General features: G+C 38.1%; 1 protein-coding gene across 1 annotated transcript in view; it reads left to right on the top strand.

Moving 5' to 3' along the window:
- The window catches only part of MELK (maternal embryonic leucine zipper kinase), a 267,107-nt gene that overhangs the window by 6,651 nt on the left and 232,772 nt on the right, over nt 1–27,684 (top strand). The window contains exons 5-8 of the mRNA XM_053700016.1: nt 7,445–7,588; nt 8,162–8,230; nt 11,887–11,979; nt 13,237–13,335. Coding sequence (XP_053555991.1) covers nt 7,445–7,588; nt 8,162–8,230; nt 11,887–11,979; nt 13,237–13,335 — 405 coding nt within the window. The remainder of the gene's footprint in view (nt 1–7,444; nt 7,589–8,161; nt 8,231–11,886; nt 11,980–13,236; nt 13,336–27,684) is intronic.

The raw sequence follows: 27,684 nt of genomic DNA, 5'->3' as shown, positions 1-27,684 counted from the left end.
AAGTTTGGGGTAAGAGGAACAGATAAAATAAATAGCAGTGATTATTTTATTTGTATTAATAAGAAAAAGTAGGTTTTGGGGATTATTGGAAGACAAGTGTTAAGGGTCCCTTTTTTAATAAAACTTGGCGGCCACATCTGCCGCCTTTTTATTTTGCTCCTAACTTTTTGGTTTATTCTGTATCCAGTAATATTCCTTTCTTGGCTTCTAAAATTGTTAACCCTTTAAGGACACAGCTTTCAGTTTGCTCAATTGTTTTATGACGGAAAAATTCCGTCATATGTCCTTAAGAGGTTAATATAAAGACAATCGAAATGCAAAACTAAAAATGTTTTATCTATTTACAACTTGGTAGTTCTTTATACGTTTATCATATCACAAACGCGTGAAACTGCCGGGACTCATTTTGTCTATGTTGAAACAGTTATGATGCAAACAAATGAGTAAAAATTGAGATCACGCGATCGTTCATGTGATTTCAATGATGAGATTGGGTCAGGGGGGAGTGCCTATGACATTAGGTACCTCCCCCCCGCCCGTGTTCCCATAAAGGAAGCGGCTATGGTTTCAATACAGCCGAACAGTAACCCAGCGCATTTAGGACAGCATAGAACTTCCTAACAGTAGGAAGGGGTTAAAGATGTAGTTCAGAAACCTTTTATATGGTATTGTAATAAAAATAGTTATTGAAAGAGTACACATTTACTTTAAGTTGCCACGTTCTGACCAAATATTTATTGAAACCTAATATTTTATCTTTAATAATTCCAGATAGAACATACCATTTGAAACAACTTTCCAATTTACTTCTATATAATTTCTTTGTTCTCTTGGTATCCTTTGTTGAAAAGCAGATAGGTAAGCTCAGTAGCTTATAGGGCAGCAGTTTTGCAAGAATGTTATACATTTTCAAGAGCACTATATGACAGCAGTAGTTCTTGCAATTTAGTTCTCCACACATGTGCACACTACCTACCTAGGTATCTTCAACAAAAAAACGTGAGGACAAAGCAAATTTGTTAACATAAGTTAATTAGAAACTCCCCCCCTCAATGTGTATTCCATCTCACACCTTTCTTTTTAGAGGAAATGAAGAGGGGGAAAAAAAGCTCTATTTCTTTCATATAATTGGCAAGAGTCCATGAGCTAGTGACATATGGGATATACAATCCTACCAGGAGGGACAAAGTTTCAAAATGCCTATAAATACACCCCTCACCACACCCACAATTCAGTTTTACAAACTTTGCCTCCTATGGAGGTGGTGAAGTAAGTTTTTGTGCTTGATTTTTCTTCTGTGATATGCGCTTCTCAGCATTTTGAAGCCTGATTCCTCTGAGTACAGTGAATGTCAGAGGGATGTGAAGGGAGTATCACCTATTGAATTCTATGGTTTTCCTCGCCGGAAATCTTTTCATAGGTTCTCTGTTATCGGTCGTAGAGATTCATCTCCTACCTCCCTTTTCAGATAGACGATATACTCTCATATTCCATTACTTCTACTGATAACTGTTTCACTACTGGTTTGGCTATCTGCTATATGTGGATGGGTGTCTTTCGGTAAGTATGTTTTCATTACAAGACACTCAGCTATGGTTTGGCACTTTATATCTTAATGTAAAGTTCTAAATATATGTATTGTACTTATATTTGCCATGAGTCAGGTTTATGTATATTTCCTTTTGCAGACTTTCAGTTCCAAAATTGGGAAAACATATTTAGGAAGTTTATTTTTTCTTTTTATTCTTTTCTTCAAAATTGACTATTTTTCATTAATTTTCGCAGGCAAAATTAGGCTTGCGAGGCCGCAAAATTCTGATATTTATTGCGTCATTCTTGGCACGAGAATTTTTTGGCGTGAAGGTACGTTCTGTGACGCAAATTCGGCATTTCTGGCGTCTTAGTTGACGCCAGGTCTCCTTGCACAAGGTTGCGTCATTTCCAAATTTAATTATTTAAACCCCACTTCCGATATGCTTCTTGCCTTTTTCTATGCTCAGAGGGCTATGCTGTTTGCATTTTTTTTTTCCCATTCCTAAAACTGCCATATAAGGCAATTGATAATTTTGCTTTAGATGTTTTTTCTCTTACATTTGCAAGATGTCTCAATCTGATCCTGTCTCAGAAAAACACTGTTGGATCTCTGCTGCCTGATAAGTTCTACCAAAGATAAGTGTATCTGTTGCAAGTTAGCGGAGATTATATCTCCAGCTGTAGTATATAACAGTTGTCATGGTAAGCTTTTACATGCAGATAATGTATCCATCAGTACTAGTACAATGCCTGATGTTCCTTCAACATCTAATGTACATGCTATCCCTGTGAATATAAAAGATTTTATTGCTGATGGGATTCAGAAGGCTTTGTCTGCTATTCCGCCTTCTAATAAACGTAAAAGGTCTTTTAAAACTTTTCTTAAAGTTGATGAAATTTCAAATGACCGACAATATACTGAGTTATCCTCCTCTGATGAGGATCTATCCGATTTAGAAGATCCTACCTCAGATATTGACACTGACAAATCTACTTATCTCTTTAAGATGGAGTATATTCGTTCCTTGTTAAGAGGTGTTGATTACTTTGGATATTAAGGAAACTAGTCCTCTTGATACTAAAACTTGTAAACTTTTAAATTCTGTTTATAAACCTCTTGTGGTTACTCCAGAGGTTTTTTCCAGTTCTTGATGCCATTTCTGATATGATTTCAAAGGAATGGAATAGGCCTGGTGGTACTTTTATTCCTTCTTCTAGGTTTAAAAAGTTGTATCCTTTGCCAGCAGTTAGATTTTAGTTTTGGGGAAAAAATCCCTAAAGTTGATGGGGCTATTTCTACTCTTGCCCAAATGTACTACTATCCCTATGGAAGATAGTACTTCCTTTAAAGATCCTTTAGATAGGAAACTTGAATCTTATCTAAGGAAAGCTTATTTATATTCTGGCTATCTTCTCAGGCCTGCCATTTCTATGGCTGATGTTGCAGCTGCATCAACTTTCTGGTTGGAAAGCTTAGCACAACAGGAAACAGATCCTGATTTGTCTAGCATTGTTCGGTTGCTTCAACATGCTAATCATTTTATCTGTGATACTATTTTTGATATCATCAAAATTGATGTTAAATCTATGTCTTTAGCTATTTTAGCTAGAAGAGCTTTGTGGCTCAAGTATTTGAATGCTGACATGGTATCTAAGTCGAGATTACTATCTTTCCAAGGTAACAATTTATTTGGTTCTCAGTTGGATTCAATTATTTCAACTGTCACTGGGGGGGAAGGGTGTTTTTTTTTTTTTTTTACCTCAGGATAAAAGATCTAAGGGTAAATCTAAAGCTTCTAATCGTTTTTGTTCTTTTCGACAGAATAAGGAACAGAAACCAAATTCTTCCCCCTAGGAATCTGGTTCCAATTGGAAACCTTCAAGTTGGAATAAATCCAAGCCTTTTAAGAAACCAAAGCCAGCCCCCAAGTCTGCATAATGATGCGGCCCTCATTCCAGATCAGCTGGTAGGGGGCAGATTAAGATTCTTCCAAGACATTTGGGCAGATTCTGTTCAAAATCATTGGATTCAGAGTATTGTCTCTCAAGGGTATCGAATAGGATTCAGAGTAAGACCTCCTGTGAGATTTTTTTTTCTCACGCGTTCCAGCAAATCCAGTGAAGGCTCTGGCTTTTCTGAACTGTTTCAGATCTAGAGCTTTTAGGGGTAATCATACCAGTTCCGTTTCAGGAACAGGGTCTGGGGTTTTATTCAAATCTATTCATTGTCCCAAAGAAAGAAAACTCATTCAGGCCATTTCTGGATCTGAACATTTTGACCCGTTTTGTAAGAGTGCCAACTTTCAAAATGGTGACTATAAGGACTAGTCTGCCTTTTGTTCAGCAAGGTCATTATATGTCCACGATAGACTTGCAGGATGCATATCTTCATATTCCGATTCATCCAGATCACGATTGTTTTTTGAGATTCTCTTTTCTAGACGAGCATTACCAATTTGTCACTCTTTCCATCTGGCCTAGCGACAGCTCCAAGAATTTTTTAAAAGATTCTCGGTGCCCTACTCTCTGTAATCAGAGAACAGGGTATTGTGGTGTTTCCTTATTTGGACGATAACTTGGTACTAGCTCAGTCTTTACATTCTGCCGAATCTCACACAAATAAACTATTGTTTCTTCAAAGACATGGTTGGAGGATCAATTTACCAAAGAGTTCCTTGATTCCTCAGACAAGGGTCACCTTTTTAGGTTTCCAGATAGAGACAGAGTCATGGACACTGAATCTAACAGAGAAGAGACAAATAAAATTGGTTTCAACTTGTCAGAACCTTCAGTCTCAATCATTCCCTTCAGTGGTTATGTGCATGGAAGTTTTAGGTCTCATGACTGCAGCATCGGACGTGATACCCTTTGCTCGTTTAATGAAACCTTTCCAGCTTTGGATGCTGAAACAATGGTGCAGGGATTATACAAAGATATTGCATAATGTATCCTTAAATCCCAATTTTTGACTCTCTTTAACTTGGTGGTTAGATCACCATTGTTTGTATAGTTCAAGGGGCCTCTTTTGTTCGTCCAACCTGTACTGTGATCACAACAGATGCAAGTCTTTCAGGTTGGGGTCTGTGGATCTCTGAAAGCACAAGGAGTTTGGAAATCTCAAGAGGCGAGGTTACCAATCAATATTTTAGAACTCTGTGCTATTTTCAGGGCTCTTCAGGTTTGGCATCTGTTGAAGAGAGAACCATTCATTTGTTTTCAGACAGACAATATCACAACTGTGGCTTATGCCAATCAGGGTGGGACTCAGTCCCCTAGCTATGAAAGAATTATCTCTGATAATTTCTTGGGCGGAATCCAGCTCTTGTCTAATTTCTGCGGTACATATCCCAGGTGTAGACATTTGGGAAGCGGGTTATCTCAGCCGTCCGACTTTAAATCCGGGGGGAGTGGTCTTTCCATCCAGACGTGTGTTTTTTTTTTTTGTTTTTGTTTTTTTTTCAGGTTGTTCAGATGTGGGGTCCAGAAATAGATCTTATGGCTTCCCATATAAACGAGAAACTTCCCAGGTACTTGTCCAGGTCCAGGGATCCTCAGGCGGAGTCTGTGGATGCGTTAGCAGTTCCTTGGTTTTACCAACCTGCTTATATCTTCCCGCCTCTAGTTCTTCCAAGAGTGATCTCCAAGATCATCATGGAAAAATCATTTGTGTTTCTGGTAGCACCAGCATGGCCTCACAGGTTCTGGTATGCGGATCTTGTCCGGATGTCCAGTTGCCAGCCTTGGCCACTTCCTTTAAGACCAAACCTTCTGTCTCAATGACTGTTATTTCATCAGGATCTCAAATCGTTAAATTTGAGGGTATGGGGATTGAACGCCTAGTGCCTAAGTCAGAGGTTTCTCTGACTCAGTGATTAATACTTTGTTACAGGCTCGTAAATCTGTTTCTAGGAAGACTTATTATAGAGTTTGGAAGACTTGTATTTCATGGTGTTCTTCTCATAAATTAGCTTTGCATTCTTTCAGAATTCCTAGAATTTTACAGTTTCTTCAGGATGGTTTGGATAAGGGTTTGTCTGCAAGTTCCTTGAAGGTACAAATCTCTGCTCTTTCTGCGTTATTTCACAGAAAGATTGCTAAGCTTCCTGATATTCACTGTTTTGTGCAGGGTTTGGTCCGTATCAAGCTTTTCATTAATTCAATCTCTCCTCCTTGGAGTCTTAATTTGTGTTTGAAGGTTTTACAGGCTCCTCCTTTTGAGCCTATGCATTCTTTGGATATTAAACTACTTTCTTGGAAAGTGTTGTTCCTTTTGGATATCTTTTCTGCTAGAAGAGTTTCCGAATTATCTGCTTGATCTTGTGAGTCTCCTTTTCTGATCTTCCATCAGGATAAGGCAGTTTTGCGGACATCATTTAAATTTTTACTTAAAGTCGTGTATTCTAACAACATTAATAGGGAAATTGTTGTTCCATCTTTATGTCCTAATCCTAAGAATTCTTTGGAGAGATCCTTACATTTTCTGGATGTTGTAAGAGCTTTGAAATATTATGTTGAAGCTACTTAAGATTTCAGGAAGACTTCTAGTCTATTTGTTGTCTTTTCCGTTCCTAGGAAAGGTCAGAAAGCTTCTGCCATTTCCTTGGCATCCTGGTTAAAGCTTTTGATTCATCAGGCTTATTTGGAGTCGGGTCAGGCCCCACCTCAGAGAATCACAGCTCATTCTACTAGATCAGTTTCCACTTCATGGGCTTTTAAGAATGAAGCTTCAGTTGATCAGATTTGCAAAGCAGCAACTTGGTCTTTGCATACATTTACTAAATTCTACCGTTTTGATGTATTCGCATTTTCGGAAGCAATTTTTGGTAGGTTCTTCAAGCAGCTGTTTCAGTTTGATTCCTCTGCTTATATTAATTTTTTTTTTTTTTCTTTTCAATTATGAGAAACTTATTTTTTTGGATGTGGATTTAATTTTTTCAGCGGAAAATTGCTGTTTTTATTTTTATCCCTCCCTCTCTTCCACATCTTGGGTATTAATATCCCATACGTCACTAGCTCATGGACTCTTGCCAATTACATGAAAGAGAGCCTAATTTATGTAAGAACCTGATAAATTCATTTCTTTCATATTGGCAAGTCCATGAGACCTACCCTTTTTATGGTGGTTATGTTTATTTGTGTAAAGCACAATTATATTTCCAGTTCCTTACTTTTTTTTTTTTTTTTTTTTTTTATGCTTTTTACGCCTTTCTTTATCACCCCACTGCTTGGCTATTCGTTAAACTGAGTTGTGGGTATGATGAGGGGTATATTTATAGGCATTTTGAGGTTTGGGAAACTTTGCCCCTCCTGGTAGGATTGTATATCCCATACGTCACTAGCTCATGGACTCTTGCCAATATGAAAGAAATTAATTTATCAGGTAAGTTCTTACATAAATTGTTTCTTTACAGATTTTATATTTTTATATAGTTCTGTCACCCTTCATCAGTTTAAGTTAAAGGGATACTAACCCCTCATTTTTTTCTTTCATCATTCAGATAGAGCATACAATTTTAAGCAACTTTCTAATTTACTCCTATTATCAATTTTTCTTTGTTCTCATGTTATCTTGATTTGAGAAAGCAGTAATAAAAGGTTAGGAGCCGTCCCATTTTTTAGTTCAGCACCTTGGTAGAGCTGCTGATTGGTTTGCTACATTTAGCCACAAATCAGCAAGTGCTACCCAGGTACTGAACAAAAAATGGTCTGGCTCTAAAGCTTACAGTACTGCTTTTTCAAATCAAGATAGCATGAGAACAAAGAAAAATTGATAATAGGAGTAAATTAGAAAGGTGCTTAAAATCTCATGCTCTATCTGAATCATGAAATAAAAAATTTGGGTTTAGTATCCCTTTAAGAATAGCTGACCTAAACATTACATTGTGAATAACATTTGTTTTATATTCTGTAGTATTGTCCTGGTGGTGAATTGTTTGACTATATTATTGCGAAGGATCGTTTAACTGAAGATGAAGCTCGAATATTTTTCCGTCAGATTGTATCAGCTGTTGGGTACATTCACAGCCAAGGATATGCACACCGAGACCTTAAACCAGTAAGTATAAATTAAACCCAAACCTTTTCTATAGACAAGAGAGAATGGATTTAATATTTTTAGATATATAGGAAAAAGTAGAGGATGATTTTCTACCTCATGCTGTACTGTCTCCTCTCATTAGACCAGTTTTTTGGCAATGTTGGTTTGTACTTTTTAAATTCCACGGTGCTCTGTTTTACAGATAATGGTTGATCAAGAATGTGAAAATTAAATGTCTATGCACACGCACTTGACCAAGACACTAGAGTTGGCCTAATTGGCTTGTCCTCTTGAAGAAAACGAACAAATTTAGAGCCCTGACTATGCAGCCCCTGCAGTAGTGTGGTACTGGGACTTCAATTAGCAAATCTTATGTCTCTGCTATATGTACTTTTATGCTCTAGAGGAAGAGCTAGTATGATGAACCCATTTTTTATTTAAAATTCATGACAATCTGTATTTAAACTATCCCACCTTTCTTCCAGTTATTACAACCCAATGTAAAAGTGCGGTTAAAGCAGAGTTGGAGAAACTGATTAATTGTAAACGTTTAGCATATTTTTTTATTTTTATTTTTATCTTTTATTTCAGGAAAATCTTCTTATTGATGGTGATCACAACTTGAAGTTAATAGATTTTGGGCTTTGTGCGAAACCAAAGGTAAGGTTTACGATTTAGAAGACTATATAGTGTGGTTTTTTTTTTTCTCTATTTTTGTTTCGTTACATTTTTTCCAATTCACAATTTTCACAATGGCAGCAGAATGTGTGTTCAGCAAGCTTAGGTGGCACCTATATGTTAAAGGGACAGTCTAGTCAAATTTTAAACTTTCCTGATTCATATAGGGCAGTGATGGCGAACTTTGGCACTCAGATGTTTTCAGAATTATATTTCCCATGATGCTCGACTGGACTGCAGAGGACTTAAGCATCATGGGAAATGTGGTTCTGAAACATCTGGGGTACCAAGGGTCGCAATTTAAAAAAAAAACAAAAAAAAACTTTCCAATTTACTTATCACATTTTGCATAATTGTCTTGGTATTTGAGTTTTTAAGTCCTTGAATGCCACCTCTTATCTCGGTGTATTTTGACATTTTATTTCACAGCTAGACAGCACTAGTTCACATGTGCTATATAGATAACATTGTGCTTACTGAGTAATTTGAGTCGGCACTGATTGGCTAAAATGCAAGTCTATCAAAAACAGATACTGCAGAGGCTTAGATACAAGGTAATCAGATGTTAAAAGTATTTTTAATTTAAGTGTTGATTATGCAAAACCTGGGAATGGGTCATAAAGGGATTATATCTTTTTAAACGTTAGTCTGGAGTAGACTGTCCCTTTAGCTGTAGATCTTGGCTCTATGCAGAACATGCTGTGATCTGAGATATTGCAGAAAAAATGGAGCATGTCTGCAGAAAGAATTTGACACGTGCAGGAACTGTTAGCACTTTCACTTTACAACATGGCTGCACTTCAGGCCTCTTCAAACAGCGATGTGCTTTGGCTGCACTGTGTGTGTGTTTTTATTGTTGACTGGTTCTCTCAGACCCCTAGCCTTCCCCAGTCTGCAAAGCTGTGACTTCTGAGTATTGGACGTTCTTGTGAGCAATTTACCTTTTTATTATTAAATTGTGATGTTAGACCAAGAGAAAAGAAAAATTTATTCAGGAGAATTTTTAAAAACAGTGATGGTAAATCCTAGCGTTTGTGAAACACTAAGATTTACCATTGTAACAAATAAAGGAGACTTTCATTCATGAAGTATAAAATACTTCATGATGAAAGCTCCGTTCTGCCGCTGGCTGCCTTAGCAGCTCAGACCGGCGATCGCTTGGAACAAATAAAGGAACTTTCATGAAGTATTTTATTTGTTACAATGGTAAATCTTAGCGTTTAACAAACGCTAGGATTTACCATCACTTTAAAATTATATTTTTCTGTCTGCAGCTAATTTGCAGTACAAATTTTAACTGGCGCACTATATTATACATTATTTGCAATTGAACTGGTGCCTTAGTGTAAATGCATAATTTAAAATTGAATTTTATTTCAAAAAGACTTGCAGAAAATTTTTCACAAAAAAACTAATTGCAGAAAGTGTGGATAATTTCTGCCTCTGGGCAGCATTGCTTAAAATTTCAACTTAGCCCACTATGGAATAATTCAATATTGGATGTTTGGCTTAGCTGGCTTACATTGCCCCTAAAGGTGTGTGTGTTTACACTAGAATAAGCCTAGATACTGGCATACGGCTCCAGTACCTAACATGGCGGACACTAGTTAGTGGGGTGAGGGTTATAGAGCTGTTTGGCAGGTTGAAGGTTAACGGGGGGGGTCCTACACTTCAGAAAATAGGGAGGGGTGGAATTAATGAAAATACATTGCCTTAAAGCTTTATATTGGCACTGTCAATACCTAAAATAGTGGTGACCAGTGGGGGTCAAGGTATGGAAGAGAGTTGTTTGGGAGGGATCAGGGTTTGGAGGGTAATCTGTGTAAACTAAACTTAAAGGGACATTAAACCCAAAAAAATCTTTCATGATTCAGACAGAGAATACAATTTTAAACAACGTTCCAATTTACTTCTATTATCTAATTTGCTTCTTTAGATATTTTTTTTGTTGAAGAAATAGCAATGCACATGGATGAGCCAATAACACGTCATCCATGTGCTGCCACCAATCAGCAGCTACTGAGCCTATCTAGATATGCTTTTCAGGAAAGAATATCAAGAGAATGAAGCAAATTAGATAATAGAAGTCAATTAGAAAGTTGTTTAAAATTTTATGTTCTATCTGAATCACGAGAGAGCATTTTTGGGTTTAATGTCCCTTTAACCTTACAAGCTACCGAATTAAGCCCTTCACTGCCGGGAATAATAAAGTGTGGTGTGCAGCTGCAATTAGTGGCATTCTAATTACCAAAAGGCAATAGCAAAGTCATGTATGTCTATTTCTGATCAAAGGGGATCCCAGAGAGAAGCTTTTACAATCACTGAAAATAATTTCATTGAGAAAGTTTGTGAAAAAGTGAATGAAAATATATATATATATATATATATATATATATATATATATATATATATATATATATATATATATATATATATATAATTTTTTTTATTTGACGTAAATAAAGGCTCTTTCTGTTTTTAAATTGAGTGATAGCAAAACATTTTGGGCAAGTTCTCTGAATGTCTGGTAGTGAATGGGTTAAATTGTTGCCAAATTAATTTACCCACTAAGGTTTCTAGTGTTTGGGGGGCCTATTTAAAGGGATAGTAAACATTGGGTAATATGTTACATAATTCTGCACTATGTGCAGAATTATGTAACATAAGGATAGCCTTTCATTTGAAAATGTTTTGATATGTAACTTTGCCTCTAATTCTATACTTACCTCATGTGCGAAGACATGTTCTTATGAGTGGCAGTTTTTTTCAGCTAGTAATCCCAGAGCCCTATAACACCATTCAACTACATGTAGTGTGCTCCTGTGCTAGGGTAAAGCAGCTGACAGCTTTAACTTGTGCGGAAGACAGCTACATGTAGTTGAATGGCAAGATCGGGCTTACTTCGCACAAGAGGTAAGTATAGTATTAGCGGCCAAATTACGTAACACAAGGTTATTCTTATGTTACATAATTCTGCATTATGTGCAACTGATATGGGGCAATTTATTTTAATTTGCTTTTGTTCAGACAAGAGAATCTTCTGTTTAGAGTATTAAAATTTGTAATACACTTGCTCCCTCCAATGTTGAGAATGGGAACTGCAGTTGATTGCAGGTCTAAAATTTTTTCACTGTTGCTTTCAGTATTATTAAAGCACATACTTAAAGTGATTTTAAATGTAACGATTGTGCTACACAGTATATAAAAATATTATTAAAAGTGGGAACTTTTATTCATGAAATTTTTTAAATGACTCCATTTGTCAAATATTTATCATACAGTGATGGTAAACATCGCGCCATTCCTCCGCCCGCATTTTACACTTTTAGCTGAAAGATGACAAATCCTCCATCAGGCAATTGTTGCTTGCACCACGCGCTGGACTACAAAGTGGTGTACGCAACGATTGCTTGAAGGAGGATTTGTCATTTAATTCATGAAATTTTTAAATGATGCTTCATTTGTTAAAGTTCCCCTGTTTTAAATAATATTTTTATATGCTGTGCAGCACAATTGTTAACTTTACTATAACTTTAAAGTGCTTTCGTTACATTTTCAGAAACAAATGTGTGTAATATTTTATAGAATGTTCTTATCTTTATCTAGTATTAAACTTGTATCCTTTCTGTTCCCACAAGGGTGGCATGGATTATCACCTGATGACATGCTGTGGCAGTCCAGCTTATGCAGCTCCAGAGTTAATTCAGGGCAAAGCATACATTGGATCAGAGGTAAAGACAGAGTCTTCATTTTGTGCTCTTTGCGCACACAAACTTTTTTCTTTCATGCCAAGTGCAATTGAATGAATAAAATTAGAAATTCTATAATCAGAAGCGGAAATTTCCATATCTTGGCCTAACTAATCATTACCATCTAAAATCCCGTCCCAGTAGTGGGCATCGACAGCAAAAGAACCACAACACCATTACTTTGTATATAGGTGACCTAATTTCCCTATTCGCTTACACTCAGCCCAACCATCATAGGTGGGAAACAAGGAGTCAGAATTCTGGTAATTATTAGCTAGTGATTTATACAATTTTGAATGATCATAATAAAAAACATTAAACATTTTCAAATAGCCTGTCCCCTTTTTAGAAAGAAAGTTCAATTCTTGTAACCCAGAGACTTACAACAACAAAACTTGGAACATAAGGATCCAAAACGCAAATTAACCAAAATGGAACCTATATAAAGATGCCAATACCAAGAGCAAACACACATGCTTACTGTAGATGTTTAAAGGAACTGTATAACTGTGGTATTCCAGATATTGCCGAAACTTGGAGACCTGAATGAATTGGAGTATAACACACAGCTGAAAATCTCTTGTGGGCAAATTATGTTCAATCCATAATGAAAATTAAATTCCAAATTATATAATGGGTTTTGGGGTTGACCTTGTATCTGTGAGTAAATCACGTGATGAAAGACTGTTATTCACTAAACCTTGTTTATTCCACACTCCAGACTACTAGATGTAGTTTGCCTTGACATGGATAGTGTAGTAATCTGATAATAAATTCCCTTAGAACCCAAGGAGACTGGCAAGAATTTTTTTGAAGAACTAGAAAGCAAGGTCCCATTGGCCCTTGTGGAGCAATTTAGAATTCTATATTCAAATAACGAATTCTATCCTCATGGATGGTGGATCCAGAAAAAAGCTAAAAAACTGGTTGCCTTGATCTGATTAACATTTTTCAATTTCTCGAAGTCTCCATGTTTTGGTTATTCTTAAAACACTTTCATGCTGAGCAACCCATCTACTGATAGAATTTCAGTTCTGCTCAAGAACCCTGCTTACAGTTGTAGAAGTCAGAAGGTAAAGTTCCCAGGGGAAAATAAGGGCTACTAATTGAATAACTTCCGTAGTTCTTGTTTCCTCTTGTGATGTAAAAGTGTTTGTGCACTTTCTGCATTTGATTGTTTGTGAAGAGTTTATTTTTTGTAAAGTGTTTATAAATCCATTGTTTCAAATTTGTGTCTAGGCAGACATTTGGAGCATGGGAGTACTAATGTATGCACTAATGTGTGGATATCTTCCCTTTGATGATGACAATGTTATGATCTTGTATAAAAAGATAATGGTAAGTGTTTTGAGCAGACGTTAAGGTAAAAGGGAATCATTGTTTACATTAAAAAAAAAAAAGCAACTAACGGCTTTCTTTTTTCAGGGAATTTTTTTTTTTTTTAAATGCATTTAAAGGTGGTTGTGTTTTTTTTGTTGTTGTTTTTTTTGTTTTTTTTTCCCTCCATGCACCAAAGATTGACCCTCTTGAACATCCATACTATAGGGTAGACCACAATTAATATGACAGAGGCAAAGCAAGCAGCAATTCTGGAAACCTTTTTAAGATTTGCATCAAAATAAGTGGATTGTGTGTTTGTGCATAAATGCCTTTTAAAGAAAGTTTGAGAGGTTGTCCCTTTTGTGGGGCAAAGCCAAATCTCCCTGAAACTGGAAGGCTGAAGTGTTTTCTTAAGAATGTGAGATGGTATTCCTCCCTTCTCCTTTCTCCCCCCCCCCCCCCCCCCCAATAAAAGCCTCTGCAGTACTATGTGACTAGTACACTTCAAGGATTGATATTGAACAGACTTTTGTGATATTCTAGTATGAGAAGATCTTTTAAATATCAATAATGGTTATTCATTAAGTTTGAATTGGTGCTCTTTAACGAACAAAGCTTTACATTCAGCATTCTTCAATTAGAATTGCATTGCTGGTAACAAATATTGGTGGTGCATTTGTATTAATGTACATATTCCAAAACTTGATATACTTGCATATGTCTGCAAATAGAACCTATTGCAGACTGGAAGTTCTTTTTCTGAACAAAATTGCTCTTCACCCCCTGATACCGACATATTTTTCCAGCCTCTAAATCATGTAATAATTTAAACACCCCTGTTAAAATGTCAGGTTTCTGTGATGTAAAAAAATGAGACAAAGATAAATAATTTCAGAACTTTTTCCACCTTTTAATGTGACCTATAAACTACAACTCAATTGAAAAACAAACTGAAATCTTTTAGGTAAAGGAAATAAAAAAATAAAATAATATGGTTGCATAAGTGTGAACACCCTTAAACTAATACTTTATTGAAGCACCTTTTTGATTTTATTACAGCACTCAGTCTTTTTGGGTATGAGTTTTTCAGTATGGCACATCTTGACTTGGCAAGCTTTAAAACGCTTTTGTAACCCTCCCCCTTGATAACAGCCAATCCTGGCTTTCCGTGTGCAAACACATAGTGACATCATAGGATAACATACACTGTTAATTAAGGAACAAGCAAACTGTGTTCAACATATAAAAAGTGCCATCTAACTCATATTTTGTGCACAATATATAAACTAATTAAAAATCTTCCCACTAATGATCAGTCATATAGAATATATGGGGAGCTGACTTCAGTCAATCGTTACTGAACAAAACTTCACTTAATCATAACAAACCCTGCCTCAACCAGCAGCCAATAGGGAGCTGAGAGGCCTGTTCCTCCTCATTTAGAGCTCCAATCATCCGTGTCAATCTCCAATTGGTATAACACGTTCACACCCATCTGTTTACCTAATGCGCCTAGACTGTGATTGTTATGTCAATCGTTCCATAGTATCACTGACAGATCAAACTAACTTCTTATCTTGTGACTTCCTACAGGAGTCTATCCAAGATCCATAAAGTGCTGCTTATCCAGGTCCGTTTAGCCTCTACATGCTCACTCATCGTAATGGGGGATGCACCATGCAGCCGTTGTATCTATCACATTGGTTTGTGTAGAAACATGTAGGCGTGGCCCCAGTGTATTATGTCAACCACGTAACTTGCCGATCAACATTTGACATAAAACCATTAAAGACTATCAAAGTTAACTTTGTTAAATCTACAGAAAACCCTACCAAGTATTCACTAGAATTGCTGATGCACTACCTCTGAGCGCTGCCATCGTACATGTAACGTACCAACGCATAGACCCCAAAGTGTCTCCTGACATCATCCTAATCACCACTTCACCGAAGTGCATATTTATCGGACTATGTCCTTATGTGGCAAGATATCACAGCTACATCCTGGAAGTGTTCACTGTCAAAGAAACAGCCAATAGGAGGCAATGAGGCCTATCTCGCCCCCTCTTTTTTTTTTTTTTTCTCTTAAGCTCCGATCATCAAAGGTTTATCATATCCACACCCATCTGTTTCTGTATTGTAAAGATATTGCATATATGGCTACATGCTCCTGCTGTCAAATCTAAGTTGTCCCATGTTTCATCTACCAAAAATCAATAGAATCCTATCAGTCAATATTGGCATCTGCCCACCCACCCACCCATCGTCATGGGGGATGCACAATGTGGAAGTTATATCTCACCCTTTGGTCTGTGCACAAACTTCATCCGCTATAGGCGTGGTCAGAGGATGTTGTGGCAACCACCTAGCATACCGATCAGCTATGCAATAATTATTGCTAGTGTGTGCCTAGTGTATTCGGTGCTTGTATCGGATATAAACTCTGAGCCAGTGAGGAACCACCTTTCTGTGGAGAATATCGCCCCGCAGAACTGAAAGGATATCCAACGATATCCACATAACCCAAAGTATAGAATTTTTTTTTTTTTTTTTATTACCTCATCTAGAATAAATACACATACCGCTGTGCCCAGTAGTTTTAACATAACAGATAAAAATTACTTATGAAAAATACAAATTTATAAAAACGTTTGCCATAGGACTCTTGGCAATCCAGGCTCATAAGGGACAGGATAATCAACGCAATAACATTGGCAAATGTCAGAACTCCCACCAGTGGGTATGACTAACACCATAGCATGAAAATAGTTTAAAGAATTTAAACTCATTAACGTTACATTTAAAAACAACTCTGACAAGACTTTCTAACGGTAACAATCCCTTATAACTACCGATAACTCTATCATATACTCTAATCAATATTTCTTGACTGATGAGGATGTACTAAAAATGGTATCATGTACTCTCATTAACACAAGTAGTGTGAAATACTACTGTGCTTAATATTTATGTTGGGAACATGGGGCCGCCCCCTTCCAGCTTCAGTCCCTCTTGTATCTTAATAGATCATGAACTCTCAACTCATGGACAAACCCATATGTAAATTGTGCCTGACGATTTTAGTGAATACCTGGTAGGGTAGTCTGTAGATTTAACACTGTTAACTTTGATATTGATAGTCTTTAATGGTTTTATGTCTAATGTTGATCGGCACGTTAGGTGGTTGACATAATACACTGGGGCCACGCCTACATGTTTCTACACGAGCCAATGGGATAGATACAACGGCTGCATGGTGCATCCCCCATTACGATGAGTGAGCGTGTAGAGGCTAAATGGACCTGGATAAGCAGCACTTTATGGATCTTGGATAGAATTCTGTAGGAAGTCACAAGATAAGTAGTTTGATCTGTCAGTGATACAATGGAACGATTTACATAACATGATCACGGTCTAAGCGCATTAGGTAAACAGATGGGTGTGAACTTGTTTTACCAATTGGAGATTGACATAGACTCTGATGATTGGAGCTTTAAATGAGGCGGGAAAGGCCTCTCCGCTCCCTATTGGCTGCTGATTGAGGCAGGGTTTGTTAAGATTAAGTGAAGTTTTGTTCAATAACTATCGGCTGAAGTCAGCTACCGATATAGTCTACATGACTGATCATTAGTGGGAAGATTTTTAAGTAGTTTATATATTATGCACAAAATATGAGTAAGATGGCACTTTTTATAGGTTGAACACAGTTTGGTTGTTCCTTTAATTAACCGTGTATGTTATCCTATGATGTCACTATGTGTTTGCACACGGACAGCAAGGATTGGCTGTTATCAAGGGGGAGGGTTACAAAGGTCTTTAAAGCTTGGTTTTCTGCACTAGTTTGTCAGAGGAAGGGACTGTCTTTTTGTCCTGAAACGTCAGTTGGCTGAAGTCCAGTGAGTGCTTATTTCAAATATATCTGTCTCTCTCTCCTCTCCGTCTCTCTCCTCTGTCTCTCTCCTCTCTGTCTCTCTCCTCCCCTCCTTAATAGATGTGAACAAAAAAAAAACTTGCACACTCGGGTCATTTCAACAGTAATCCTTTACTGTGAACAGTACAGCCAATGAGAATATCCCCATGCAGTTTCTCTTCTGCACAAGTTGTGTCTCTCTCTGCCTTTGCTTTGTTTGCAAGGTCCTGATAATTCCAAGATTGTATTTCTGACCACATACGTTTTGGGAAGCAGGCTCGTTCGTTCCTTGGATTTGAACAAAATGACCATGTTTTAGAGCCCAATGATCAAAAGCTTGCTGACACAGAAAGAAATCGTGCAATTTGTTTTCTTTCTAATGACACGGTGAGTCCACGGATCATCTCTAATTACTATTGGGAATATCACTCCTGCCCAGCAGGAGGCGGCAAAGAGCACCACAGCAAAGCTGTTAAATATCACCTCCCTTCCCTCCACCCCCTGTCATTCTCTTTGCCTACGTAAGAGCAAGGAGGTGGTAAAATTTAGGTGTCTGAAAGAAGATTCTACAATCAAGATTTTATTATTTTTTTGAAGTAGAGCAAGTTTGCTCTGTTTCTTCTTGGGGTCTTGCCGCAGCCCATGTCAGTCTCTTCAGTAGAGCAGTGGTGGCTTTTAAGCATTGGGAACTTGTGTGGAATAATCCCCACTGCGCCTCCCAAACAGTGTTGCTGCCCTGTCTGGAAAGTCTGATTAGGATTATTCAGTCCTTCTTTATATTTCACAGGTCCATGTGAGGAGATGTGCCTCTCAAACTGATTGAGCTGCCCTGCTGCCAGGCAGTATCTGTTTTTTCAAGGTAAGTGCCTTTTTATTTTCTGGGATCAGGGAATATGGCATTTTTGCAGGTAAATCTGCTAAAAAATGGGACTTATTTATTTTGAATCCTTCCTTGGATAAGGGTTTTACATGGCAGTTATGCAGGTACTGGGGGTTGAGGAGTTAACTATGGGTGTGTGTTAATATGTTATGGCTCAGCTCTGGTTTGTTTCTGGATTTGGTGGTGTGTGTTTTGTGACTTTTTATTTCTCAAGAAATGCAGTGTTTTTTGTAAGTTGGGTTGCTATCCCTTTTTTACTATGATGGGGAAAATGGCGACCGGACTTGATCAGTTTTACGCCCACGATTAGGAGGGCAGGCTTTCTCTTGCAGCAAGTCAGTTTTGCTGCGCATTTCCGGTTTCTCCGTCTGTGCGATCCGACCATTGTGGCTCTGCTGGCAAGGAAGATTGTCGGCTGGTGTCCTGTTTGTCCGGAGTCCGGATCTTTGTCTGCAAATTTGGTGTATTTTTCAAGGGGCAGGTAGGCACCTCAGCAAAGTCTGCTGAGGTGAAGAGGCTGTCTGAGGTTGTGTGTGGCAACTGCTCTGTGGTTGCTGTTATAAAAATAATCTCTTCCGTTTTATTATTTAAATTGACAGAGTTTTTTTGCTTTATTATTTTAAGAATTAAATTGACCTTCTTTTATTTAATTTCTTGTTCTTTGTATTTATTTGTCTAATCTATTATTTTTGAGTTAAAGATGGCTCAAGAGGCCCTGCATGTTGTAACATGTAGCCAGTGCCTTGATTCTAATGTTGAACCACCAATCCCTTTCTGTTCCTCATGTGTTGAGATCTTTACAGTATAGGGATAGACTTTTTGTTTCTGAGCCATCACTTTTTATGGCGAATGCTGTTCAGGAGTTTCCTGTTCAAGTTACGCCGCAGCTTTCTCCTCAGGTGTCCCAAGCTTTAGCGGCCCTTCCGGCACTGCCCTGCGCTTCATCTCATACTCCTGTTGGAGTTTCTTTGCAAGACATTACTACCCACATATCCTCTGCGGTAACTGATGCGTTGTCTGCTTTCCCCATGTTACAGGTAAAGTGCAAGAGGAAACTTAAGGAATCAGTGAGCAAGGCTTCTGACACAGTCATGACTACTCAGAATGTTCCCTCCCAGTAGTCTGAGGAGGAGGTTACTTCAGTGGCGTCTGAGGGCGAAATCTCAGACTGTCATTCCTTCTGCTGATGCTGAAGTTGTGTCCTTCAGGTTTAAGCTAGAACACCTCCGTTTGCTACTTAAGGAGGTTTTGGCTACCTTGGATGACTCTGACATGATGGTCGTGGTCACTCCTAAGAAGTCTAGTAAATTAAATAAATACTTTGATGTACCTTCTATGGTAGAGGTTTTTCCTGTCCCTGACCGGGCTACAGGAATTTTCTCAGGAATAGGAGAGAACTGGAATTCCCTTTTCTCTATCACCAATTTTTAAGAAGATGTTTCCAATTGCTGATTGTGTCAAGGAATCTTGGCAGACGGTCCCTAAGGTGGAGGAGGCTATTTCCACCTTGGCTAAGAGAACCACTATTCCCATAGAGGATAGCTGTTCCTTTAAAGATCCAATGGATAAAAAGTTTTTAGGGTTACTAAAAAAGATGTATGTGCATCAGGGTTTACAATGGCAACCTGCTGTATGTATTGCAACCGTCACCAGTGCGGCAGCATATTGGTCTGATGCCTTGTCTGATTCTATTCAGACGGATACCCCTCTTTAAGAGATCCAGGATAGGATTAAGGCCTTTAAAGATGGCCAATTCTTTCATTACGGATGCTTCTCTTCAAGTGATTAAGTTGGGAGCCAACATTTTTGGTTTTGCAATTCTGGCTCATCGAACCTTATGGTTGAAATCCTGGTTTGCGGATGTGTCGTCTAAGCTTTTGGCGATTCCCTACAAGGGTAAGACCTTGTTTGGGCCCGGCTTGGCTGAAATTATTTCAGAAATTACGGGAGGAAAGGGTCATTTCCTGCCTCAGGATAAGAGAAATAAACAGAAGGGACGTCAAAGCAGTTTTCGTTCGTTTTGAAATTTCAAGGTTAAAAATTCCTCTCCTTCTGCTAAACAGGATCAGTCCAAGCCTTCCTGGTGGTCCAACCAGTCTTGGAACAAGGGGAAACAATCTTAAAAAGCCTGTTAGTGACTCAAAATCTGCATAAAGGGTCTGCCCCCGATCCGGGACCGGATCTAGTCGGGGGCAAACTTTACTTTTCCGTTCAGGCCTGGGTTTGGGATGTGCCGGATCTCTGGGCGGTGGATATTGTGTCCCAGGGATACAAACTGGAGTTCAAAACTTTTCCGCCCAGGGGAAGGTTTCTGCTCTCAAGATTATAGACCAGATAAAGAGAGGCGTTCTTACGCGGTGTGTCAGAACTTTCCGATCTAGGGGTGATGGTTCCTGATCCACTTCAGGAGCAGGGTCTGGTTTTTTTACTCCAATCTGTTACCAATTTTATATTTCAAAAGTCTAAACAAGTTCCTCCGAGAACCGTCCTTCAAGATGGAAACTATGGTTCATGACAGTGGATTTAAAGGATGCGTATCTGCATATCCCTATCCACCGGGATCATCACAAGTTTGAGGTTTGCCTTTCTAGAGAAACACTTCCAGTTTGTGACTTCCATTCGGTCTTGCCACAGCTCCCAGGATTTTCTCAAAGGTCCTGGGAGCTCTATTGGCGGTTCTTCGTTTACGGGGCATTGCAGTGGCGCCTTATCTGGACGATATTCTGGTTCAGGTGCCATCTTTTAAACTAGCAAGCTCCCACACGGTGATGTTATCTTTTACGTGCTCACGGATTGGAAGGTGAATTTGGGAAAGAGTTCCTTGATTACTACTACAAGGGTAGTGTTCTTGGGATTGCTAATGAGAAAACTGCTGCTAAGTAATAGATAACTCTACCCACCGCGCTAACAACTTCAATCAGAAAATCAAATGGCAATATGTTGCAAATCAAGAAATACGGTTAACTCTCAATTATGAAAAGTAGCAAAAAGCACAATTTATTAAAAAAGTTACAAAAAATACGCTGATCAGACGTATGTTTGGACAAAAGGCATAAAACAAAATAAAATCAATTATAAACAAATGAATTAAAACCAAGAGATTAATTGTCCCAAAAGGAACCGATGGTGAGACACAAAGTGTAGTATCACAATGGCAGATAGAAATCGCTATGAAGCTACAATTCAAATGAAGGATCAGATGGCTTGCGGTACGATGTTTCACATGAAATCAGGATAGGAGCTGGAACACAGAAATTTTCTAATCGAACAAAGAAAAAGAACCAAGCGAAAGGTTTTCTTTTACTTACACCGGAGGTTCTTTTTTTTAGAAGTGATATCATGCTCTCAAGGCGTATCCCAGTCTGTTCAATTGGTAGCTGAATCGGTTTCCACAATTGTGTTTCAGTTTTAGCAGCGGCTTTGGACAGATCCTTCTTACTACGGATGCCTGTGAGGGACAAAATTATACAACAGGAGCAACGCGTTTCAGCCCGTACTGGGCCTTTTGTCAAGCTCCAGATGAGATCAGGTTAGTTTATAAACCCTCAAAATGATTTTCATTGGATATTACAAAAACCAATCAAATATGTTGGCAAATAGACCAATAATATGACAATATAGGTATCAGGCAATTCAGAATACAAAAGTGTCACTATATAATAAAGCTTATAAATACAGCAATAAATTTTGCTTATTAAATAATCATAAGGAACAATTTAAAGTGACAGCATGTGCAATAAATACATAGATAAATGTGCTATATATTACCCAAAAATATATTATTGAAAAAACTCCAATTTAAAAAATAATGTAATATTATATAAATAGCAATTAATAAATTTAGAAAAAAAAAAAAAGTGACTAAAGAGATGAGATGTACAAAATCTAATCTTTATGTGAAATTAAATTATAGTTAAAACCGAGATATGCTGTTTTGTCAAATGACTGTCAAGTAGTTCAGATATATGGTATAACCATACAGTAGTCCCAACAAGAACAAAAAATAGACTAGTCTTTTAAAAAACAGCCTATATCTATTTGTAAATTCAGCCCATTAGACTGAAGTGTTTAACTTAAATATCCATTTATTCTGCTTCTTTAGGAGTTCCAATTGGGGATTACCACCCCTCCAATTTGTATTATATTTCTCAATTCCCATAAATGAAAAGTGATCTAGGTTACTCTTGTTACAGATTGCAAAGTGCTTAGGAATGGGTAGATCTTTATTCTGGTCAAGGCCAAATTTTTTTATAGACCATATATGTTCACGAATACGGTCACAGAGGGGTCTTTCCGATTTGCCTATATATTGCTTGCCACATTTACATTGAATCAAATATGACAAATTTATCTGACCATCGAATTGTATTGTTAATCTTGAATAGTTTACCCGTTACAGTAGATCTAAAATCTTTTTGTTTATGGGCTGAATTTAGAAATGGTTATAGGCTGTTTTTTTAAAAGACTAGTCTATTTTTTTTTTGTTCTTGTTGGCACTACTGTATGTTTATCCCATATATCTTTGAACTACTTGACAGTCATTTAACAAAAAAGCATATCTTGGTTTTAACTATAATTTAATTTCACATATAGATTAGATTTTGTACATCTCATCTCATTATTCACTTTATTTTTAAGCATTTTTTTCTAAATTTATTAATTGCTATTTATATAATATTACATTATTTTTGAAATATATGTTTTTTCAATAATATATTTTTGGGTAATATGTTGCTTTTCAAAAAGTGGATAGCACATTTATCTATGTATTTATTGCACATACTGTCACTTTAAATTGTTCCTTATGATTATTTAATAAGCAAATTTATTGCTGTATTTATAAACTTTATAGTGACACTTTTTTGTATTCTGAATTGCCTGATACCTATATTGTCATATTATCGATCTATTTGCCAACATATTTGATTGGTTTTTGTAATATCCAATGAAGATCCTTTTGAGGGTTTATAAACTAACCTTCTGATCTCATCTGGAGCTTGACAAAGACCCAGTACGGGCTGAAACGCATAGATCTTGTTGTATCATTTTGTCCCTCACAGGCATCCATAGTAAGAAGGATCTGTCCAAAGCTGCTGCTAATACTGAAACACAATTGTGGAAACTGATTCAGCTGCCAATTGCACAGACTGGGATACGCCTTGAGAGGATGATATAGCGTCTATAAAAAGAACCTCCGGTGTAAGTAAAAGAGAGAACCTTTTGCTTGGTTCTTTTTCTTTGTTTGACTTGAAAATTTCTGTGTTCAAGCTCCTATCTTGATTTGATGTGAAACATCGTACCGCAAGCCATCTGATCCTCCGTTTGGATTCTAGCTTCATAGCGATTTCTATGTGCCATTTTGATACTACACTTTGTGTCTCACCATCGGTTCCTTTTGGGACATTTAATCAATCTCTTGGTTTTAATTTGTTTATAATCGATTTTACTTTGTTTTATGCCTTTTTGTCCAAACATACGTCTGATCTGCGTATTTTTTTGTAACTTTTTTTAATAAATTGTGCTTTTTGATACTTTTCATAACTTGAGTTAGCCGTATTTCTTGATTTGCAACATATTGCTATTATTTGATTTTCTGATTTAAGCCGTTAGCGCTGTGGGTAGAGTTATCTATTACTTAGTAGTAGTTTTCTCATTAGCAATCACATTTTTATTGGAGGTTTGGGATCCTCCTTTATCCCACTGGCTTATCAGGTCTAACCAGCGCAGGGAAGAATACATTTTTGTCTAGTGTTCTTGGGAACAATAATAGATTCCTTATCAATTAAAAATATTTCTGACGGAGGTCAGAAAGTCAAAGATCCTCTACTCTTGTCTTGCTCTTCTGTCCTCTCCTCGGCCATCAGTGGCCCAGTGTATGGAGGTGATTGGTCTAATGGTATCGGCCATGGACATCATTCCGTTTGCTCGGTTCCATCTCAGACCTCTGCAATTATGTGTGCTCAAACAATGGAACTGGGATTATGCGGATCTGTCTCCGTGTCTGCATCTGGATCAGGTGATGAGGATTCTCTTCTTTGGTGGCTATCTCAGGATCATCTCTCCCAGCGAACTTGCTTCCAGAGGCCGTCCTGGGTGATTGTCACCACGGATGCCAGCCTGTTGGTATGGGGAGCAGTCTGGGGCTCGATGAAGGCTCAGGGGGTATGGTCTTGGGAGGAATCGCTTCTTCCCATAAACATCCTAGAGCTGAGGGCTATCTTCAATGCTATTCTGGCTTGGCCTCAGCTTCAGCCCGGTTTATCAGGTTCCAGTCAAACAACATAACTTCAGTGGCTTACATCAACCATCAAGGAGGGAATCTGAGTTCCTTGGCCATAACAGAGGTGTCCAGGATTATTCAGTGGGCGGAGACCCACAACTGCAGCCTGTCTGCGATCCACATTCCAGGAGTGGACAATTGGGAAGCAGATTTTCTGAGCAGACAGTCTTTTCACGACGGGGGAGTGGGAACTCCATCCTGAGGTTTTTGCCAATTTGTTTCTCAAATTGGGGCAGCCAGAGTTGGAGCTCATGGCATCTCGTCAGAATACCAAGCGCCCAAGGTACGGGTTGAGGTCAAGGGATCCTCGGGCCTTGCTGAGACTCTCTCTGGTGGTCCCTTGGAAGTTCAGTCTAGCATACCTTTTTCCTCCGTTCGCTCTCCTGCCTCGGGTCATTGCTAGAGTCAAACAGGAGAGGGCGTCGGTGATCCTCATTGCACCGGCGTGGCCTCGCTGGATCTGGTATGCAAATCTGGTCGAGATGTCATCTCTTCCACCTTGGAGACTTCCTTTGAGGAAGGACCTTCTACTTCAGTGGCCCTTCACCCAAATCGCGTTTCTCTGAGGCTGACTGCTTGGAGATTGAACGCTTAATTTTATCTAAGCGTGGTTTTTCTGAGTCGGTCATTGAAACTATGATTCAGGCTCGTAAGCCTGTTACCAGGAAGATTTACTTTAAGATATGGCGTCAATATCTGTATTGGTGTGAATCCAGAGGCTAATCTTGGAGTAGAGTTCGGATTCCTAGAATTTTATCTTTTCTCCAAGAAGGTTTGGAAAAGGGTTTATCTGCAAGTTCTTTGAAGGGTCAAAAATCTGCCTGGTCTATTTTGTTACATAAACGTCTGGCGGATGTACAATCATTCTGTCAGGCCTTGGTCAGAATCAGGCCTGTGTTTAAACCAGTTACTCCTCCCTGGAGTCTTTAACCTTGTTCTTAAAGTTCTTCAACAGGCTCCATTTGAGCCTATGCATTCTTTAGATATTAAGTTATCTTGGAAGGTTTTGTTTCTTGTTACTATTTCTTCTGCTCGTAGAGTTTCAGAGCTCTTGGCTTTACAGTATGAATTTCCTTACCTTATTTTTCATTCGGATAAGGTAGTTTTACGTACTAAGTTAGGTTTTCTTCCTAAAGTAGTTTCAGATCAGAACATTAATCAGGAGATTGTTGTTCCTTCTTTATGTCCTAACCCTTATCATAAGGAACGTCTTCTGCACAACCTAGACGTGGTGCGTGCTTTGAAATTCTATTTTCATCAGTGTTCTGCTCTGTTTGTAGTTTTCTCGGGGAAACGTAAGGGGCAGAAAGCTATGGCTACTTCTTTCTTTGTGGCTGAAGAGTATAATTTGCTTGGCCTATGAAACTGCTGGACAGCAGCCTCCTGAGAAAATCACGGCTCGTTCTATGAGGGCTGTTTCCTCTTCCTGTGCATTCAAAAATAAAGCTTCTGTGGAACAGATTTGCAAGGCTGCAACTTGGTCCTCTCTACACACTTTTTCCAAATTCTATAAATTTGATACTTTTGCCTCGGCTGAGGCTTCTTTTGGGAGAAAGTGTTCTTCAAGCAGTGGTGCCTTCTGTTTAGGTTCCCTGTCTTGTCCCTCCATTATCAGTGTACTCTAGCTTGGGCATTGATTCCCATAAGTAATTAGAGATGATACGTGGAGTCGCCGTGTCATTAGAAAGAAAGAAAACAAAATTTATGCTTACCTAATAAATGTATTTCTTTCTTGACACGGTGAGTCCTTGGCTCGCCCTTTTGTCTTTAGACAGGTTTTTTTTTTGTGTAATTAACTTCAGGCACATCTGCACCTTGTTACTTCCTTTCTCTCTTTTACTTTGGTTGAATGATTGGGGGTGAAGGGAAGGAAAGTGATATTTAACAGCTTTGCTGTGGTGCTCTTTGCCCTCTCCTGCTGGGCAGGAATGATATTCCCAATAGTAATTAGAGATCATCCGTGGACTCACCGTGTCAAGAAATAAATAAATGTATCAGGTAAGCATAAATTTCGTTTTTCTTTTGAGAATTATATTGTGATGTTGGTGTCTCTCCACATCCAGCACCCTGCATAGCGAGATGAACAGCTCTCAAACTCAAATGTGCTTTGTTTGAGGGACCTTGCAGAACAAACAAGAGCTTTAGACAATGAGGTCCTTTAGTGTTATTTTGAAATCCGAAAAATTACCTATTTCTCTTGTAAGGTGTATCCAGTCCGTGGATCATCCATTACTTGTGGGATATTCTCCTTCCCAACAGGAAGTTGCAAGAGGATCACCCACAGCAGAGCTGCTATATAGCTCCTCCCCTAACTGCCATATCCAGTCATTCTCTTGCAACTCAACAAGCATGGAGGTAGTAAGAGAAGTGGTGTAACGTAGTTGTTTTTTACTTCAATCAAAAGTTTATTTTTAAATGGTACCGGAGTTGTACTATTTTGTCCCAGGCAGAAAAAGAAGAAGAATCTGCCTGTGATTTCTATGATCTTAGCAGGTTGTAACTAAGATCCATTGCTGTTCTCACACAACTGAAGAGAGAGGTAACTTCAGCTGGGGAATGGCGTGCAGGTTATCCTGCTATGTGGTATGTGCAGTTAAAATTTTTTCTAGAGATGTAAATGCTAGAAAATGCTGCTGATACCAGATTTATGTAAGGTAAGCCTGAATACAGTGATTTAATAGCGACTGGTATCGTGCTTACTTTCTGAGGTAATACTCTTATAGATTTACAATATAAAACGTTTGCTGGCATGTTTAAACGTTTTTATATATACTTTGGTGATAAAACTTTATTGGGACCTAGTTTTTTTCCACATGGCTGGCTTAAATTTGCCTAGAAACAGTTTCCTGAGGCTTTCCACTGTTTTAATGAGTGGGAGGGGCCTTATTTAGCGCTTTATTGCGCAGTAAATTTTATAGACTGAGACATCCAGCTTCCTCCAGGAGTCCCCTGAATGCTATAGGACCTCTCTAAAGGGCTCTTAGGCTTTCCAAAATCGTTTGTTGGGGAAGTTAGGCCCACAGCAAGGCTGTGGCAGTTGTTGTGACTGTTAAAAAACGTCTCGTTTTTTTTTATTCGTTTTTTGAACTAAGGGGTTAATCATCCATTTGCAAGTGGGTGCAATGCTCTGTTAGCTTATTATACACACTGTAAAAATTTTGTTTGATTTACTGCTTTTTTTCACTGTTTTTCAAATTCTGAAAATTTGTTTCTCTTAAAGGCACAGTACCGGTTTAAAGTGTTTTCCAAGCTTGCTGGTCTGTTTAAACATGTCTGACATAGAGGAAACTCCTTGTTC

Source organism: Bombina bombina, chromosome 2, assembly GCF_027579735.1.
Source record: "Bombina bombina isolate aBomBom1 chromosome 2, aBomBom1.pri, whole genome shotgun sequence".
Lineage (NCBI taxonomy): Eukaryota > Metazoa > Chordata > Amphibia > Anura > Bombinatoridae > Bombina > Bombina bombina.
Note: the sequence above shows the minus strand (reverse complement) of the source record. Positions and strands in the feature narration are given on the sequence as shown.